The 18,029-nt window shown below is 44.9% G+C and overlaps 1 protein-coding gene across 1 annotated transcript in view; it reads right to left on the bottom strand.

The window, feature by feature from the left end:
• SERINC2 (serine incorporator 2) overlaps window positions 1-17,961 on the bottom strand; it is a 31,276-nt gene extending 13,315 nt beyond the window's left edge. Inside the window, exons 1-5 of the mRNA XM_083455597.1 lie at window positions 17,797-17,961; window positions 7,660-7,821; window positions 5,767-5,954; window positions 1,767-1,846; window positions 284-421 (exon numbers count right to left, since the gene is read on the bottom strand). Of these exons, the coding sequence (XP_083311723.1) occupies window positions 284-421; window positions 1,767-1,846; window positions 5,767-5,954; window positions 7,660-7,821; window positions 17,797-17,835 (607 nt within the window). The 5' untranslated portion in view covers window positions 17,836-17,961. The remainder of the gene's footprint in view (window positions 1-283; window positions 422-1,766; window positions 1,847-5,766; window positions 5,955-7,659; window positions 7,822-17,796) is intronic.
• Window positions 17,962-18,029: the final 68 nt, after the last annotated feature.

Here is an 18,029-nt window from a genome sequence, read left to right as displayed (position 1 = left end):
TGTAGTTCACAGCGCCATCTGTCAGTGTCTACACAAACTGCAGCGTGATGACATCATTAGGAAAATATGAAATAGGAGAGACCCAACATATAAATTTAACACAAAGGTGTGGGGGTGGAGAACCCAGCAACTGTCTGTTCTTGGTGCCTTCAGTGGTGGTACTCGTGGGCACCACAATCTTCTCAGATGCTCCCCTTCATGCCCACCAAGGAACCCGCTTGTCTGAACCCACACACAGAGCACATCAATTTTACACACATGTAAATAAGTGTTCCATACTGACCTGCATACCAGCATTTCGAGTTGCCATTATCCGCATTGTGCAGCCAAATCTGACTCCAGGAATGTGCAAAGTCAATCAAGAGGATAAGCTGGATGAGGATGAAGAGGAAAGAGCCGACTACACCAAAGTAGAACCAAACTTATTTGAGAGAGGAAAAGTATAAAGCGGGGGGGGGGGGGAGAGAGAGAGAGAGAGAGAAAGAAGGAAATTTGGGTTATTGCTTATTATCCACAAGTTGTCAATATGAAGTTTTAAACAGGTAACCTTTGGGGATGTAAAAATTGTATTAGGGTTCCCATACGTCCGTAATTTCCTGGACACAGCTGGGATTCCTATGTCAGAAGTGTAGATTTTGGTGAATTTCCTTAAAAATAGCTCAAAACTGTAAGAACAAGGTGCTGGATGAAATAGGCCCTTGGCTACATCCAGCAAGGCTCTTATGGTGATCTTACAGAATCAGAAAAGGATGTTTCGTAATGGATAAAGCCTTGGTGAAGAATTAGGGGAAAGGCTGAGAGACCTATTTGTGCTGGGTCCCAGTCTCATCTGAGAGAGACAGACAGACAGAACAAGATAGAACCTTGCCTAAGGCCAGAAGTGAGATTCAAATCCTGATTTTCCTGATCCACAGCTTCGTATGCCATCTTAACTGAGGTGGATGATCCACCCTAGAATCCCTCAAGCCCTTCTAGCTGCTATTATAAGAGTGCAGTCAATCATGAAGAGGAAGCAAGGAATCAGTTCTTCCACAGTTGTTTACTACTCAGAAGGAAATGGAGACTGTGAATACTCTTGTGTACCAGGTGTGTGTCATTTGGGATCCAGCAAAGGACTCCTCCCAGTATCCACCATTAATCCTATAAGAGTAGACCCATTAAAACCAAAGAGCTTGTTAGCTGCATCCATTGATTTTAATGTGTCTGCTCTGAGCCAAATTAATATTGAGTACAACCCACTGTTGGCAATAAGAGCATCGCTACCCCAGGTGGTTCGTGGAAGAAAACAATAATAATATTGCAGGATTCATTGCTGAAAGCTCAGAAGCTAAAGAGGATTAGAGAGAGTGCTTTAAAAAACCAAGAATCGAAAGCATCTGTTCCCTTCTATTCACACTGCTTCTAAAGACTCAGCAAGACTCACCTTTGACACAGCTCTGAGCAACTTGCACCAGGCAGCTGAGCTTGCGAGCTGCCTGCCATTTTAATTACCCACAATGCCCCAGATGTAGCATTGCCTGGTAGAAATTAAAATGGTGGATGGCTCAAAGCCACCCAGTAGAGACGGTACAGCTACTACTTCCCACCCTGAGGCACTGATGTATGAGGGGAACGGGGCAAAGAATGGCTCTGACTAACCTTCTTCTTAGCTTTCACAGGACAGAAAGTATCCAACCCCACCTTATGTAGAGCAGCACACACACAAAAGCTACTGTACATCACAGCCCCTTTGCAAGTCAGGAATGCAAATTCAAGGTTTTGTTTACCAGATGTGAACGGTCCATCAGGAATATAGAAGGCCCCCACTGTAATTCCAATTAGTATCAGGAATTTGAAGAACCAAAACCTGGAGTTGAGAAGAGGAGAAAAGACCTTTTTAAAACAGAGTCGTCCTAGAAAGTCCTCTTAAGCAGCGTTTGTTTTGCTCCAACATTAAGCCAGGATGGAAACATCTGGAGCAAAGTGCAGCTGCTAGGACGCTAATGAGAGACAGAAATTATGGGCGTGCAACACAATTTTTCTGTCACTTGCATTAACCAGCAGTTCACTTCTGAGCTTGATTCCAAGCAGTGGGGTTCACCTTTAAAGCCCTTAGCAATTTGGAACTGGGTTACCTCAAGGACCAACCATACAACCCTGCCCGTAATCCAAGACCTGTGTCTCAGCTAATCCATGTCCTCTTACTGACAAAATCTATTGGTGAGCACAAGAGACGGGTCTTCTTAGTAGTGACCCTGCAGTTGTGGAGCTCTTCCATTTAATATTTATTTGGCTCCTTCAGTTCTGGCATTCAAAATGGCCTTGATTCTTTTCCCCACAACTGCCTTTTAAAATACAGTGGTACCTCGGATTAAGAACTTAATTCGTTCTGGAGGTCTGTTCTTAACCTGAAACTGTTCTTAACCTGAGGTACCACTTTAGCTAATGGGGCCTCCCGCTGCAGCCGCACTGCTGCGATTTCTGTTCTCATCTTGAAGCAAAGTTCTTAACCTGAGGTACTATTTCTGGGTTAGCAGAGTCTGTAACCTGAAGCGTCTGTAACCCGAGGTACCACTGTATACCTTTAAAAACATACACACATAACCAGGAACACATTCAATTAAAGCACAACCTGCAGGAATTGAGAAGAGACATCACAGTTATAACTGCCCTACCAAAACTCTGTACATCTTAGGCTTTATATGACTGTGTCCCTCCACAGCGACTCAGTCGTATTTGGAGAGTGTCATATGACAGCTGACCTTCTTTTATGAAGTCAATAAAGAAGGGTCACATTTCACAGAAAACACCCATCTCTTCTCACTCTGTGGCTCCTCCTTCAGTAAGCTTTTTTCCTAGAATGCAACGTCCCAAACCAGTGCATACCAGTGCTCAATATTTGGTTCTTTCATCTTGTTCCTAAAATTTGGCTATTAACCTGCACACTGCCACAAGAAACATTATCAGGTAAAGGTAAAGGGACCCCTGACCGTTACGTCCAGTCGTGGCCGACTCTGGGGTTGCGGTGCTCATCTTGCTTTATTGGCCAAGGGAGCCGGCGTACAGGTTCCGGGTCATGTGGCCAGCATGACTAAGCCGCTTCTGGAGAACCAGAGCAGTGCACGGAAATGCCGTTTACCTTCCCGCCAGAGCGGTACCTATTTATCTACTTGCACTCTGACGTGCTTTCAAACTGCTAGGTTGGCAGGAGCTGGGACCGAGCAACGGGAGCTCACCCCGTCGGGGGGATTTGAACTGCCGACCTTCTGATCGGCAAGTCCTAGGCTCTGGTTTAACCCACAGCGCCACCCGCATCACAACATTATCAGACCCGTATGCAAAAGAAAAACCCAACATGGTGTTTGGTGACCCCTGTTTGATATCCCTCATGCATCTATTTTTCTACATCCGCTCATGCTTCAAGGGTCTGCACCTGAGGGTCTGCTGTTCTCCATTTCTCTCTGTACATCACTTTGTGAGGGCTTGGCCACAAAAAGCAAAGACTACATTGCAGGAATAAATAAGTAAGCTAAGAGGCTACAGGTGAATATGAGGCTCAAAGAGAAACAGAAGAACTATAGCTCAGGGGCAGAACATTTGTTTTGCATGCAGAAGGCCCCAGGTTCATTCCCCGGCTTCTCCAGGTAGTGTTGGGAGAGAAGCCCTGTCCAAAACCCTGGAGAGCTGCTGCCAGTCAGTGTGGACAATACTGAACCAGATGACCCAATGGTATGACTCAGGACAAGGCAGCTTCCTGCACTCCCCCATCGGAAAACAGAGTTGCTATTTCCAACCAGAAGACAGTAGTCACACCACTCACGATAAGTTACAGTTGGGAAATATTTAAACATCAGCTGTCGCAGCCTCAGCAATCTTGCTTTAGAAGCCCTAAGAACATTAGAACTCAAAAATTATCCAGGAAAGTTGGAGCTTTGTGGGGCGCAGGCAGAGAAACCCTCGTCAAAAGGTAGGGTGGTGCATTATTTTGAGTGAGGATTTTAAAGCAGGGTTTATTTATATCTTGCTTGGTCCTATTTCAGGAAAGGTATGAAGGCATTTAACATTGGCTAATGCGGAGTTACGTAAGTCTTGGCCTACAGGCTCTGCATCTGAAGCACTGCTGCTCTATGGTGTATGCAAAGCAGGGAGGAGGAACTAGAACAGCCTTCCCAACCTTGTGCCTGGAAAATGACGCTGGACTTCAACTCCCATCTGACTCAGCCAGATTGGCCAATGGTCAGGGATGATGGGAGTAGGAGTTCAACAACAGCTGGAGGCCATCAGGCTGGAGTGAAGGCTTAACTAAAAGTTTTTAAGAGTTGGGGGGGGCATGTGATGCACAGCAACCTTGCTGAAGGTAACACTGAGGTCCAGCACCGAGGGCCTTCTGGCAGTTCCCTCACTGCGAGAAGCCAACTTACAGGGAACCAGGCAAAGGGCCTTCTTGGTAGTGGCGCCCTCCCTGTGGAACGCCCTCCCACCAGATGTCAAATAAAACAACAACTACCAGACTATTAGAAGACATCTGAAGGCAGCCCTGTTTAGGGAAGCTTTTAATGTTTGATGTATTACAGTATTTTAATATTTTTTTTGGAAGCTGCCCAGAGTGGCTGGGGAAGCCCAGCCAGATGGGTGGGGTATAAATAATATATTATTATTATTATTATTATTATTATTATTATTATTATTATTATTATTATCACATCTGGGTCTGTTCCGTGAGATGGTCGAGAAGTCACCTGCAAAATCTTGCAGCTATACCATCCTACCTAGAACTACTCAATGGGACTTAGTTCTGAGTACAGATGAATAAAATCTGCCTGGTGAGTTTCATAGAAGGCAATTTTTTAAAAAATGGCCCAATGCCCATGGAAAGAAGCTGGGTCAAACTATTATCATCTGTCATGACCCTCCAAAAATAATAATAATAATGCTAACAATACACAAGTGAAACTGACCTGCTGGTTTTGAACAAACGAAGGTCAACTTCAGAAGACAAAAGCCCTGGCTTTGTTTGTTTAATAGATCAGTATCCAGCGTTTTTTAAGGGATGTGGGTGGCGCTGTGGTCTAAACCACAGAGCCTAGGGCTTGCCAATCAGAAGGTAGGCTGTTTGAATCCCCGCGACTAGGGGTGAGCTCCCGTTGCTCAGTTCCTGCTTCTGCCAGCCTAGCAGTTCGAAAGCATGTCAAAGTGCAAGTAGATAAATAGGCAGGAAGGTAAATGGTGTTTCCATGCACTGCTCTGGTTCACCAGAAGCGGCTTAGTCATGCTGGCCACATGACCGGGAAGCTGTACGCCGGCTCCCTTGGCCAATAAAGCGAGATGAGTGCCACAACCCCAGAGTCATCTGTGACTGGACTTAATGGTCAGGGGTCCCTTTACCTTTTTATCCAGCTTTTTGACTAGAGTTCTCAAAGGGGACTGGCAACATACATTTCACTGCTCCATTTAGAATAATATTATTAGGTCCAAGTACTGTTAATTTCAACATTAACTTTTCCAACACTACAATATCCCATTCCTTTCTGTACCAATAATTCAAATCAGCTCCAGCCATATCCCTCCAAAACCTTGCAATCAAGAGTCATGAAACAGCCAATAGTGTCCAACTAGCTCCCTACTATAAACTACAGAATATCACCTTCCATAAGAAGATTAAGGAGTGCTGGTTATGGTGAGGGTAAAATACAACACTTTAGGATAGATCAGATTTCTCAAAAGACTGTACCCCAGAAGGCTTTAGCTTTTGGACATTCCCACCATAGATGCAAATATGTTCCTCACCCATTCTGTATTGAGGCTCTCGGGTCTTTGCTGCTCCTCACACAGATCATTATCAAGGCAAACAAGAAGAAGAAGGCAGCTGTGGCAAAGCACATGCGGTATACTGATTTGTGGCCCAGGAAGGACTTGCAGGCGACTTTGCCGTGGACACCTAAAACTGTATTGCCTTCATCACAGAACCCAGGAATCTGGTAAAAGGTAAACATAAATAATAGGTTTAATCTTGGTGCATGCCTAGCAGAACTGCTGCCTTGCAGCAGGAGTGCCTGTTTGCCTCCACTTGCATATTTGGAAATAAAATTATTTATTTTTCCAAAACACTCTACATTTCCAGAACACCCTTTCATCAGAAGGAAACTAAACCACTTAATGTCAGTCTTGGTACAGTACTTCTAAAACAGGCACAGAGAACCTGCGGCCCTCTAGAAGTTGCCAGACTACAATTCCCATCATGCCAACCATTTTCTGAACTGGTGCCAAGGCTGGCCCTACTACTACTAGGCAGAGTGAGAGCAGCAGATTCTTGGGAGTGAGGCAGCAGCCCCCCCCCCCCATTCCCTCTGCACCCCTTAAGCTATCCTGCTGTCTCCCATTGCCAGCTCAGTTTGATTCCATGTGTGGAAAGGGAGGGTGCCATTTTTGTCCTTTGCCTCAGGCAACAAAAAATGTCTAGAGCCCTGGCTTCGTCTGATGTATTTTTTTCATTGTTGTTGTTGTTGTTGTTGTTGTGTATTTTGTGTTCTTATTCTGTATTTTGTTGTTGTAAACTGCCCTGTGACCTTTGGATGAAGAGCAGTATACAAATTTTAATAACAATAATAATAATATAGCTTCTTATACCCTGAAAAAGACCCTGATGATGGGAAAGATGGAGGGCACAAGGAGAAGAGGACAACAGAGCATGAGATGGTTGGACAGTGTTCTCAAAGCTACCAGCATGAGTTTGACCAAACTGCGGGAGGCAGTGGAAGACAGGAGACCCTGGCGTGCTCTGGTCCATGGGGTCATGAAGAATCGGACACAACTAAATGACTAAACAACAACAACAGCTTCTTATAAAATAATGAGTGCAAAGATCCTGGCCTTAACAGACCATCTTGGCTGTGAGTTCTGTAATACCTGCTCCCTGCTTTGCTGGACTTTTCCCACCTGGCCTGGGAAAACAGGACCCTGACTTAGAATCATAGAATCATAGAGTTGGAGGAGACCACAAGGGCCATCGAGTCCAACCCCCTGTCAAGCAGGAAACACCATCAGAGCACTCCTGACATATGGTTGTCAAGCCTCTGCTTAAAGACCTCCAAAGAAGGAGACTCCACCACCACACTCCTTGGCAGCAAATTCCACTGTCGAACAGCTCTTACTGTCAGGAAGTTCTTCCTAATGTTTAGGTGGAATCTTCTTTCTTGTAGTTTGGATCCATTGCTCCGTATCCGCTTCTCTGGGGCAGCAGAAAACAACCTTTCTCCCTCCTCTATGTGACATCCTTTTATATATTTGAACATGGCTATCATATCCCCCCTTAACCTCCTCTTCTCCAGGCTAAACATGCCCAGCTCCCTTAGCCGTTCCTCATAAGGCATCGTTTCCAGGCCTTTGACCATTTTGGTTGCCCTCCTCTGGACACGTTCCAGTTTGTCAGTGTCCTTCTTGAACTGTGGTGCCCAGAACTGGACACAGTACTCCAGGTGAGGTCTGACCAGAGCAGAATACAGTGGCACTATTACTTCCCTTGATCTAGATGCTATACTCCTATTGATGCAGCCCAGCTACCAAAGACTTGAGCGTGGTTTTAACTGTGGAAAAGCAGCATACAAATAAAACGAGAGGTGTAGTTTAGCAACATCTGTAGGGGCTGCAAGTTAGCCACCCCGATGAAACACATTTCCTTACCTTGTAGAGTTCTGCTTCTACTCCGGGGATGATCATGATAATAGACACCAACGTTCCCAGGAACAGGAACAAGGTGAAGCTCAGGCGTGTGATGGTGGAGTTCTTTGTTGAGGGGCAACAGCCGCACAAGAGGCAAGGAGCAGAACCACAAAGACATGACACCTGGCAGTGAAAGAACAGCAATGAATATCCACAACAGGGCAAAGGTTTATTGTTTATTATTACATTTATACCCCACCTTTTCCTCCAAGGGGCTCAAGGCGACATACATGGTTCTCCTCCTCCCCATTTTTATACTCACAACAACCCTGTGAGGTAGGTTGGGTTTGAGAGACTGTGACTGCCCCAAGGTAACCAAACAAATTTCATGGCTGAGTTGAGACTTCCCCACACTGATTCTCTCTCTCTCTCTCTCTCTCTCTCTCTCTCTCTTTGTCTTTCTCTCTCTCTCTCTCTCTTTCTTTCTCTCTCTTTCTTTCTCTCTCTCTCTCTCTCACTCTCTCTCTCTCTCTCTCTCTCTCACACACACACACACACATTGAGACAGGAGGCATGTAGACCATGGCTGTTGTTGGGAAAGAGGTTATATCTAGCCAGTAACTTCAGATTACTGGTCAGTCAGCTTCAGGTTTCAGAGCAAGATTGTATCTCAGGATACAATGGAAACGTTTGTGACTCGAGAGGGAAAGCAGGTCGCTTTTTAGCTTTCCTTTCTTTGTCCTTTTGCTCCTTTGGGACATTTATTGTGTGCCTGTAACTGTTCCTAGACCAAAATGTTTCATTTTTTTTCCCTTTATGAACTACATTTTTTTCTTTCTAAGTCAACTTTTAATGTCATTTCATTAAAAACTTTATGGTCTCCCTTAATCCACATTGAAAACGCCAAGTCCTACGCTATCTTTGAGCCGTTCTCGAGGTGATGCAAAGGGAGTTTTAGGCCAATAGGTGGAAGGTGGACTTGTAGAAAAATAAAATCACCTGGTGGTGATCTAAAGGCAAGAGTGGGCGAACAGAAGAGGACATCCAGTGCAGCCAGGAACGCCCTTCCCCACATGGCACAGGACCCAGGGAATATGGGGTGCCATAACAACCACAGTGCGGGGAAAACAAGATGGCAGATCATTGGTTCCTCTTCCAAAACCCCATCCTGATAGTTAGTAGCATTTGCAGCCTCTGACACAGGACAGGAGGGTATCAGGTTGGCCAGCCCTGATGTAGATATTATTAAGACTGTTGAGGCTACAATCTGTCCACTCATTCTTTTATGAGAAGCTGTATTCATAGATTTCCTAATAGTGCTCTTACATTCATGGTGTTTGGAGTTAGTTAGTTAGTTAGTTTTACACAGTATGGATATAAGTAATGGCTTATAACATTGGGTAATATTTTTTCCTGCATGAATCTCAGCTCCTTATCTAGGACATTCTGTATAGCAGCTTTCATCCACCTGGTGCCCCTCCAGATGTTTTACACTACAACTCCCATCAGCCCCAACCAGCACTGTTGACTGATGGGCACTGGTAAAATCAGGTGTCAACTCCAGGGATGCTGTAGGCATGTATTTTTACATCTGGATGCTGTACACATGTGTGTGATTTTTACAACCTTTGGGGTTTTCAGCTTGTGCGTTTTTCCCCTTCCCCAACAAGGCTGCACAAGCATAAAATATGGTGTATTAAGGAGAATATGGCATAGCAGTGCCAGGTTCCCCCGTCTGGCTTATATGCCACTATGATTGCTCCATAAATATACCAAGTTAAATAGTAACTTCCAAAAGATAAGCCATGCAAAACTCCAGTAGTTTTCCACACTGAGTGATTAAGACAGCCAAATTTCCCTCTAAACATGAAAGCAGTGCTAGGAAAGGAGCCCTTTCCTATTATTTCTGGAAAACCTGACCACTTAAATGTGCATACACAATACACCATTCACTGCCAACACCACCAGAAAATGCATCTTCCAATTTTACAAAATCAGTTACTCTGATTTATTAGCAACCCATAATCTGATCCCAATTTGGGGGATTTTTCTTCTGGAAACATTCAGAACCAATCAAATGGTTTCTAATGGTTCTTTGTGTGACCCCCTTCTTCTGTATGGGTGTCTTTTGACCGGAGCTTTCCAAACTGTGTGTCACGACATGTTAGTGTATCGGCTGCAGTGTGTAGGTGTGTCGCACCAACATTCCCTGCGCTCCTCCCAGGGCTGGAAAGGGGTTAGTGTAACCTCTGGTTTACAAGTAAAACTAAATTACTGTGTCGCAAAATGATGTAAAACTGAATTACTGTGTTGTGAAATGATGCATGTCTAAAAAGTATGTCAAAGACATGGAAAGTTTGGAAAGCTCTGCTTTTGACTTTGCTACTGCCATTATCAAAACTGCTCTGAATATTGTTGTGTTATTGCTTAAAGCAGGGGTCAGCAAACTTTTTCAAGCAGAGGGCCGGTCCACTGTCCCTCAGACCTTGTGGGTGGGCCGGACTATATTTTGGGGGGGAAATATGAACAAATTCCTATGCCCCACAAATAACCCAGAGATGCATTTTAAATAAAAGGACACATTCTTCTCATGTAAAAACACGCTGATTCCTGAACCGTCCATGGGCTGGATTGAGAAGGCGATTGAGCCGGATCCAGCCCCAGGGCCTTAGTTTGCCTACCCGTGGCTTAAAGCCATTGTTGTTAGCCACCTGGGCCACATTACAGAAAAGTGTGGGTATTGGTGCCTTTTAATAAAGAAATATTAGAATTTAATAATAACAAGGATTTGAAGTTCATGATGTTGTCATAGGTGGAAGGCAGCTTTCAACTGCAAAGCAGTCGTTGCAAAACATTGCCCCGGTTCTATTAACTATTACCCAACCCCAAATGACACATCACAATCCAACATCATGAAAGTTAGACCATTTGTCAGAAACTGTCCACCCACCTTTTCCTGGGTCGGGTGCTTCCTCAAACACACACACATCACTATTTCCTATTTTCTCTCAAAAACAGCTGGTGCATTCTTGCAATTGGATATTTAATAGTGCAGAAATATAGGGGGCCTAGGAGGAAAATATACAAAGGACACACCCTCCTTTGTTCAGAAGTTTCAGTGTCTCAGCACTGTTGCTCATTACAGAAACTTCACAGGTTGCTCCACATTTTCAAGCTATTCTGTCATGCATTGCATGACTAAGTTCACGATGCTGTAGGTACAAAATTACTAAAGAGAAAGCCCCACAGCACCCAGAGGCCCTTCTGAGTAGGCACACACAGGTAAGGCTTCACAGCTGTCCTCAAATATAATACTGTTACAAAAGACAGCCTCTCTCTCTGCCAAGTAGTGGCAAGAGTGCATGGGGTCACAGGCACACACATAGGGTCTGTGTCTGTTTGGAGAATGGGAGACACGGCAGAGACTGCTGTGCTTTAAGAAATATGGTTTATTCACCTATTTACACCTTCAGCCTGCATGGAGCGGGTCCAGATCTTATGCCATAGTCATCCCGAGAAGCAGCAGCATAAGCTGCCTGCAGCCGGTCCACTTCAAAGATGGATCTCACCCTCACTCCCTCCTTAATGGTCCTAGCTTGGCCATGCTGGTTTGCATAAGCCAGCCTAGGAATTTCCTGAATTCCCTGTCTGGCACAGTTCTGCACTTTAATCCATGTCTCAATTAATCAAAATCCTAAAGTTTATTCATTTTACCTACATCTATTACACCACACACACATAGACTTGAAAGTACTACCAAATGTGTGCCTCCTTACCGGAAAGTGAATTCCACCAGGAACTTTGTCTGGCTCTGGGTTCAGTTCCAGGCATCTCCAGGGCAGGGTAGGGAGGGACCCCTGTCTGGACCCTTGAAGAACTGCAACCCATCAGGCTACACCAGTGCCCCCAACCTGGTGCCCTCCAAATGCTGTTGGACACCGATCAGCCCCAGCTAGGATGCCCAGCAGTCAGGGATGATGAGAGCTGGTGTTCAACAACATCAAGCTGGATGGAATGATGGCCTGGCTTGCTATAAAGGCAGTTTCTGCTACTCCTACAAGTAAAGATTCAAATAGGCCTTCTCCCGAGTAGCTATAGAATGCAGCCTCAAACATTTTACTTAGAAGTTGCTGCATTCACATCTGAACTGGCCAAATATCAGTTTGATAGCCACTTGAGATAGGAAGGCCCTATTGCGGGACAGGGAGACGACAACAATTAGTTACACACCACATTTCATTGGGTTCAATATTTTGGCCTGTTTAAACTATTTTTTTACAAGTTTCCTCTGGTTTTATCTGTTTGCTTGTTTCCAATTCGGCTGCTTAATAACACTGGTTCATTGCTATTCTTCTGCATAAACTGGTCCTATTTAAGTTTTTCACCCAATCAATCACTTCCCTTAGGTGAATTATCAGCCAAGATTAATTCTGTACAAGGACAGGACAATCCTTCAGAAGCAAGGAGCACACTTTAATTACAGACGAGGCATGTGTATGTCCTAGCGGGCATCAAGAAATGAGGCATACTTTGCTGCCCAAAATTGTTGGCAGAAAACTTTTTAACCCTGTTCTGAAGATCTGCTGGCTGGGGAGCTGTTAGATCCATTGTTCAGCTGTTTTTTAAAAAAGATTGTAAAATGGCAAAAGGTTGCAAACTAATCAGACGAAACTTTTTTTCTTCAAGTTGGAACTATGACTATATATTACTGCAGTATGGGAGAATCTGAGGAGTTTCTTCAAACTTGCGACCAAGGGGAAATGAAGAACTGTGTTAGGTTCTGAGGGGGTTTAATCTTTCCCAGAAAGCCTGTTGATTTTGATTTCAGACAAAAGCACAGGGAGGTGAACCGAAGTGGCAGCGAAGGCGATACAAGGTGGAAGAAAGTGAGCCAACCAAAGGGGAATGTGAGAGGGAGGCAGAAAGGCAACACCAGCAGGTGAAAGAAAGCAGGTGAAAAGAAAGAAAGGGTAGAAGTGTTTGAGGCGCTAAGGAGAAGGTGGGAAAAGGCATGAGAAGAGAGAAAGAGTCATCATAGCTGGTGGCAGAAAGGATTGTGGGAATAGGTGAGAAAGTGGAAGCAGGTAAAGGACTGAGAGGGTGGAAAGAGGCGGCAGAGGGAAGGTGAAAGGCGAGAGGAGTAAAAACAAAGGCAAGATAGGTGATGGAGGACAAAAAGTGAAAGAAGGTAGGAGAAAAAAGGCAGTTGCTGGTGACACAGAAAGAACACAGGCTATGAAATTTGTGGAAAGGGTTAGATGAGGCAGTACAAGTTGTTTTGCCACTGCAGGCAAAACTCCCCACCACCCCAGAGCAGATCTGGGGACTCCCCCCATGCAGTCATGCCCACACTACTACCAGCCCCACCCCTGAGGCTACACCCTCACCCGTGGCTGCACCTATGTTGCCGCCCTGGCGTAACGGCGAGGGTGCAGTGGTGAGGACAAGGGTGCTATGGCAGCAGCAGAAGTGGCATGGGCAAAGCTGCCACAGGACTAGCAGCAGCACCATGGTAGGGGCAGGGAGGGTGTTGGACCTGCCTCCCAAGGCAAATGGCTTTGCCTTGCGACGCAAAGGCTTCCGTGCTAACAAAACACAAGCACCCATGGTGATGTTGACTTCCCCTCCTCCTCAACAGCAACCACAAGCTTTGTTAGAGAGAAGAAGCAAAAAACCCACCGAGAATCAAAAGAGGACGCAGCTACTAAAAGGGCTCAAAAGTCAGATCAACAATACAGGAAACATTGGTTCACTTGTATTGAGGGAGGGGGAAATAGTATGCCGGCATGTGATAGGTGGTGAAATGCCATCATGCAGTAAATCAAAAGTGAAGATATGGAAGTGGGCTCCAAGTTCCTGGTTGGGAGTTTGAGGTGGGTCTTAGGTCTAGACTAGCTGAAGACCACTAATGTGCACCAACTGGCAGTAGATCTCCAGGATTTCCGACAGTTTTTTTTCTGCCAGAACCATAGCTGTCAACTTACAGATTTGAAAATAAGGGGCCAGCAGCCTCGAAAATAAGGGATCGGCAGCCAAAATAAGGGATTTTGAGAGCACAGGTATGTTCACCTTCTGAGCCCCTGTGAGCCAAAGGCAGAAAGCCCAGCCAGCAGCCAAACAAAGCCTCAAGCGGTGGTTCCCACAGTGCAGCAACCCAGCAAAGGGGATGCAGCAAGGAAAACCACCGTCACCTCTCTGCTGTGAAGCGCTGAGCAAAGGCAATGCGGCCGATTTGATCAGCACAAGGCATGCAAGCTCCCCCCCCCCAGTCGTTCTTAGACTCCTTATTGGGTGAGCAATACAGCCAAGCAACACAGTTGGAGCCTCCCTCCTCCCTGGCCTGCAGGGAGGGAGGGAGAGGAGCTACTTCCTTTGAAACCCGGGAAATTTAAGGGACATCATCAATAAGGGACAGCAGCAGGACACGGCGCTGGGATAAGGGACTTTCCCACCAAATAAGGGACGGTTGACAGCTATGGCCAGAACCAGCTGCAGATGCTGGGGATTGAACCTGGGACCTTCTGCATGCAAAGCATATGCTCTACCACTAAGCTACTATTGCCCTTCCCCACTTGCAGCATCCTTAATCTATATCCAGCCAACCACATCTTGTTTTTCATTGCCGTTCCTTGCTTTGGGAACACTTTTTATCAAAAGGATGCTTGGAAATTCCCCCCCCCCAAAAAAAAAAAAAATTATGGGTACCGCTAAAGAGATGGGTTTTCTACATTTTTTATTTTAGATTGTGGGTAAATTTAACCATGCAACAAACTTGGTTGGCTTCAAAGGAAATTTTCTGTGGCCACCAGGCTAATCTTCCTCAACATGTAATCAGCATCAATCACAAGCTTGTATCTGAAGCTACAAAAGTTGCTGTTTGTTAATGAAAAATTTAATGATGATAACAGCAGCAGCAGTAGCCATTATATACATGGGGCCTAACAGAGTGGCATGGGCAACACAGAAAAATCTCTGCTCCCCAAGAACTTACAACCTAGGACACATAAACCAGCCTCTACTGCATGTATACATGCACCCAAAGAACTACAAAAATGCAATAGGTTTCACACTGCAATTACTGTCACTACCAATAAAATCTGATCCATGTAGTTCCAAGGACCACCAGTAGTTGTGATGAGCTTCATTCAGGTGGTCCACGTCAAGTGTATGGATTTGTGGCAGAAGACAGGAGACTGCAAAATCCATCACACAATCCATCGTATGAATTTTGCATTGTATTTTTATTGCTTCTTTCATTTCTTATATTGCACTTCAATGTATTACAATTCAGACTGTAATACACAACACATAAGAAATAAAAGCAACAATAAATATCCATTTTAAAAAAATAAATCATACAGTATTTAACACAGTGAATTAAGTGGTCTGCCAAGACCCTCAGCAATTTCTGATTGGGCCATGGAGAAGAAAGACCGAGAACTACCTGTTCTGATTTTAACAAGATCAGATTCCTGGCAACAGTAAAAATTCTTCGATTTAGGAAGAACGTCAACTTTTTTGAGTGACCTGTGAGTTAAATGCTTCTCAAATATTGATGCTAACAGCACAATCCTGTATATGTCTACTCAAAAGTTGGTGCACTGAATTCAATTAGGCCTAACTCCAAATAAGTAGGGAGGCGTTGTTGTTCTTGGTTGTTACTATGTTATGCATTTTTGTGATTTTATATTGTAAACCACCCTTGATCCTCAGACGAAGAGTGGTACATAATTTTAATTAATTAATTAATTAATAATAATAATAATAATAATAATAATGTATAGAATTGCAGCCCAAATGTGCAAACACTCACAAGCAACCCTGTCTAATTGCTATACTATGCATCATTGCCTCCTCCCAGCAACACCCCCGGTTTTACCTTCCTGGGTGTGGGCAACAAAACAGCAACATTGCAGGCAGGTGTGCACACACACACACACACACACACACTGCATGACCAGAGATCAATTATTACATAAATGTTGTTCCTGGAGGAAGAAGCTATCCAGCCTTGGAGAGTGCAAGATGCAAAACCTTTCACATGCACCAATCTTTCAGACTCTGCATTTAAACCCCAAACTGCAACAAGGGAGCAAAAAGATTTTTAATTACCACCCATGTCATTTTTCTCCTCCTCTCTTCAGAGTGCAGGTGGGGGACCTACAGCCTTCCAGATGTTGGTGGACTCCATCTACCATCAACCCAAGGCAGGGGAAGGGTACATCTCTAGAGCAAAGAAGCTGCCCAGGTTCCAGAAGGTCCCAGGTTCAATTTCCCCAGCATCTCTTAGTACACTTTGGAACATCCCTCTGCCTGAAACCCTGGACAGTCTCTGCCAGTCAGTGTAGCCAATACCAAGCTAGATGGTTTGACTCGGTGTAAGGTGCTTGCTATGTACCAATGGCCAAGGATAATGGGAGTTCTCGTCCAGAAAGCACACAGAGGGACAGCTTTCGATGGAGCTGATGCAGAAAGATCCCAAAATGGTTTAAGGTGGATCTCAGCTCTTAAAGCTTGAAGACTTTACTTCAAAATCCACACCAGTCATATGGATAAAGGAAACATTATTTGTTTGTTTGATTGTATGTTTGTTTACTTGTATGTATGTCTGTTTTCTCAAATGTATTTATTTTAAATTTAAAAAAAATTAAAAAGGAAACAAACACCTTCCTTTGCATCTGATCGCATGTTCTCTTTCTGCACATTTATTTTACAGCATTGACAACATGCCACCCCATACATAATGCAGCTTACACGAAATAATTCTAAGAACAACTTTATATGCACAATAACACAGAGAACCATAACATAAAAATCAACTTAAGTGTCTGTCTGTCTTTTTTTTAAAAGCAAACACAAGAATAAGAAAGACAGGAAACTAGTGGTATGGACTACGGATGTGCAACTATTCGCAGCAGTCAAGCCACAACTTGTGTGTGGTTCTTCAGCTTTCAGGTGAAGAACATAAGGAGACGGTTGGATCCTGCCAGTGACCCATCAAGTCCAGCATCCTGTTCTCAACCAGATGCCTATGGGAAACCTCCAATCAGGATTTGAAAACAAGACCACTCTCCCCTCCTGTGGTTTTAGTATTCAGAAGTATTACTACCTTCAACTGTGAAGGCAGAGCATAGACATTGTGGCTAGTAACCATCAATAATAGCCTTCTCCAGAAATTTGTCCAATCCTCTTTGAACACCATCTAGGTTGGTAGCCATGGCTGCCTTCGGGGTCGCTGGAAGAAATTAAACTTCGGGCCGCAATCCTAACCCCCCATTTACCTGGCAGTAAGCCCCACTGAATTCAACAGGACTTCTGTCGGAGGAAACATGCTTAGGAGTGGCTGTGATCCTCTCACTGCTTGCTCTTGAGCAAGCCCCACTGAATTCTAGAGTTTACTCTCAGAGAGGCATATGTTTATTTCTGATGCTTGCTAAAAACATGATAGTTTAGACCAGCTTGCGCAGATGCTTAGGAAGTTGAGGCAATTTTAATCTCTTCTAACTTTCGTGGGCTTTTAGGTGCAACCGTACATTTTCCCTCGATTCCCTTGTTTTACTTGTTCGGAAACCGCTTTGAGGGTTTTCTTCTCTTTCTTTTCCCAACCAATCGATGCACAAAATTTATGAAATAAACGAACAGGAATGCGCTGCTTAAGTATGCCCAGGATTTCAAAAGACCTGCCGGTCCTTTGAGCAAACGCTTTCCAAGAGGAAGTAAAGACAGGAGCGTGATCGTCAGTCTGTAAACGGCAGAGGTTATGATTCTCATCAGAATAATAAATAGAATGACAAGAAATATATACTATAAAATCCACAATTTGGGGAGTGGGGACGGAAGAGGCAGGCAATGCGTAAAAGGGAGAGCGATTTTTTTAAAAAAGGCGAACAAAGAAAGGCTTGCCCAGTTGAGACGCTGAACAAAATGGGACTTGTGTCTCCGAAGAAAAGCAGAGCTGGGCTGTCAACCCCCAATCCGGCTGCGGCTCAGCCCTTATTCCACTAAAAGCAGCCATCGAAGCAGAAATAAGAGGCGAAGGCACGCCTGACCCAACCCAAGAGCCCAGAGAACGATTAGTTCCGCCACCCCACCCCTCTAAGAATTTTCTTCTTCTTCTTATAAATCTATATATTTAAAGAAGTTGCAAAAGGCACTCACGCAGCTCAGCAAAGAGCAGACGCCGAGGCACGCTCCCATGACGCCGCTGGCCCCCGAAACGCAACTCCGTCCGGCTCAGATCCCGACAAAGTTGCCTCCTCGGCTCGACCTCCCCGGACTACCTGCCGAAGCCGCTCGGGGTTCCTCGGCACGTTCCGGCTCTTGCCCACCTCTTCGGCTCTTTCCGCCCACGCTCGGGAAGGCCTGGCCGTAGCCGCGCCCCCTCCCTCCCT

This window comes from Podarcis tiliguerta (assembly GCF_965153285.1).
Source record: "Podarcis tiliguerta genome assembly, chromosome: 8".
Lineage (NCBI taxonomy): Eukaryota > Metazoa > Chordata > Lepidosauria > Squamata > Lacertidae > Podarcis > Podarcis tiliguerta.
Note: the sequence above shows the minus strand (reverse complement) of the source record. Positions and strands in the feature narration are given on the sequence as shown.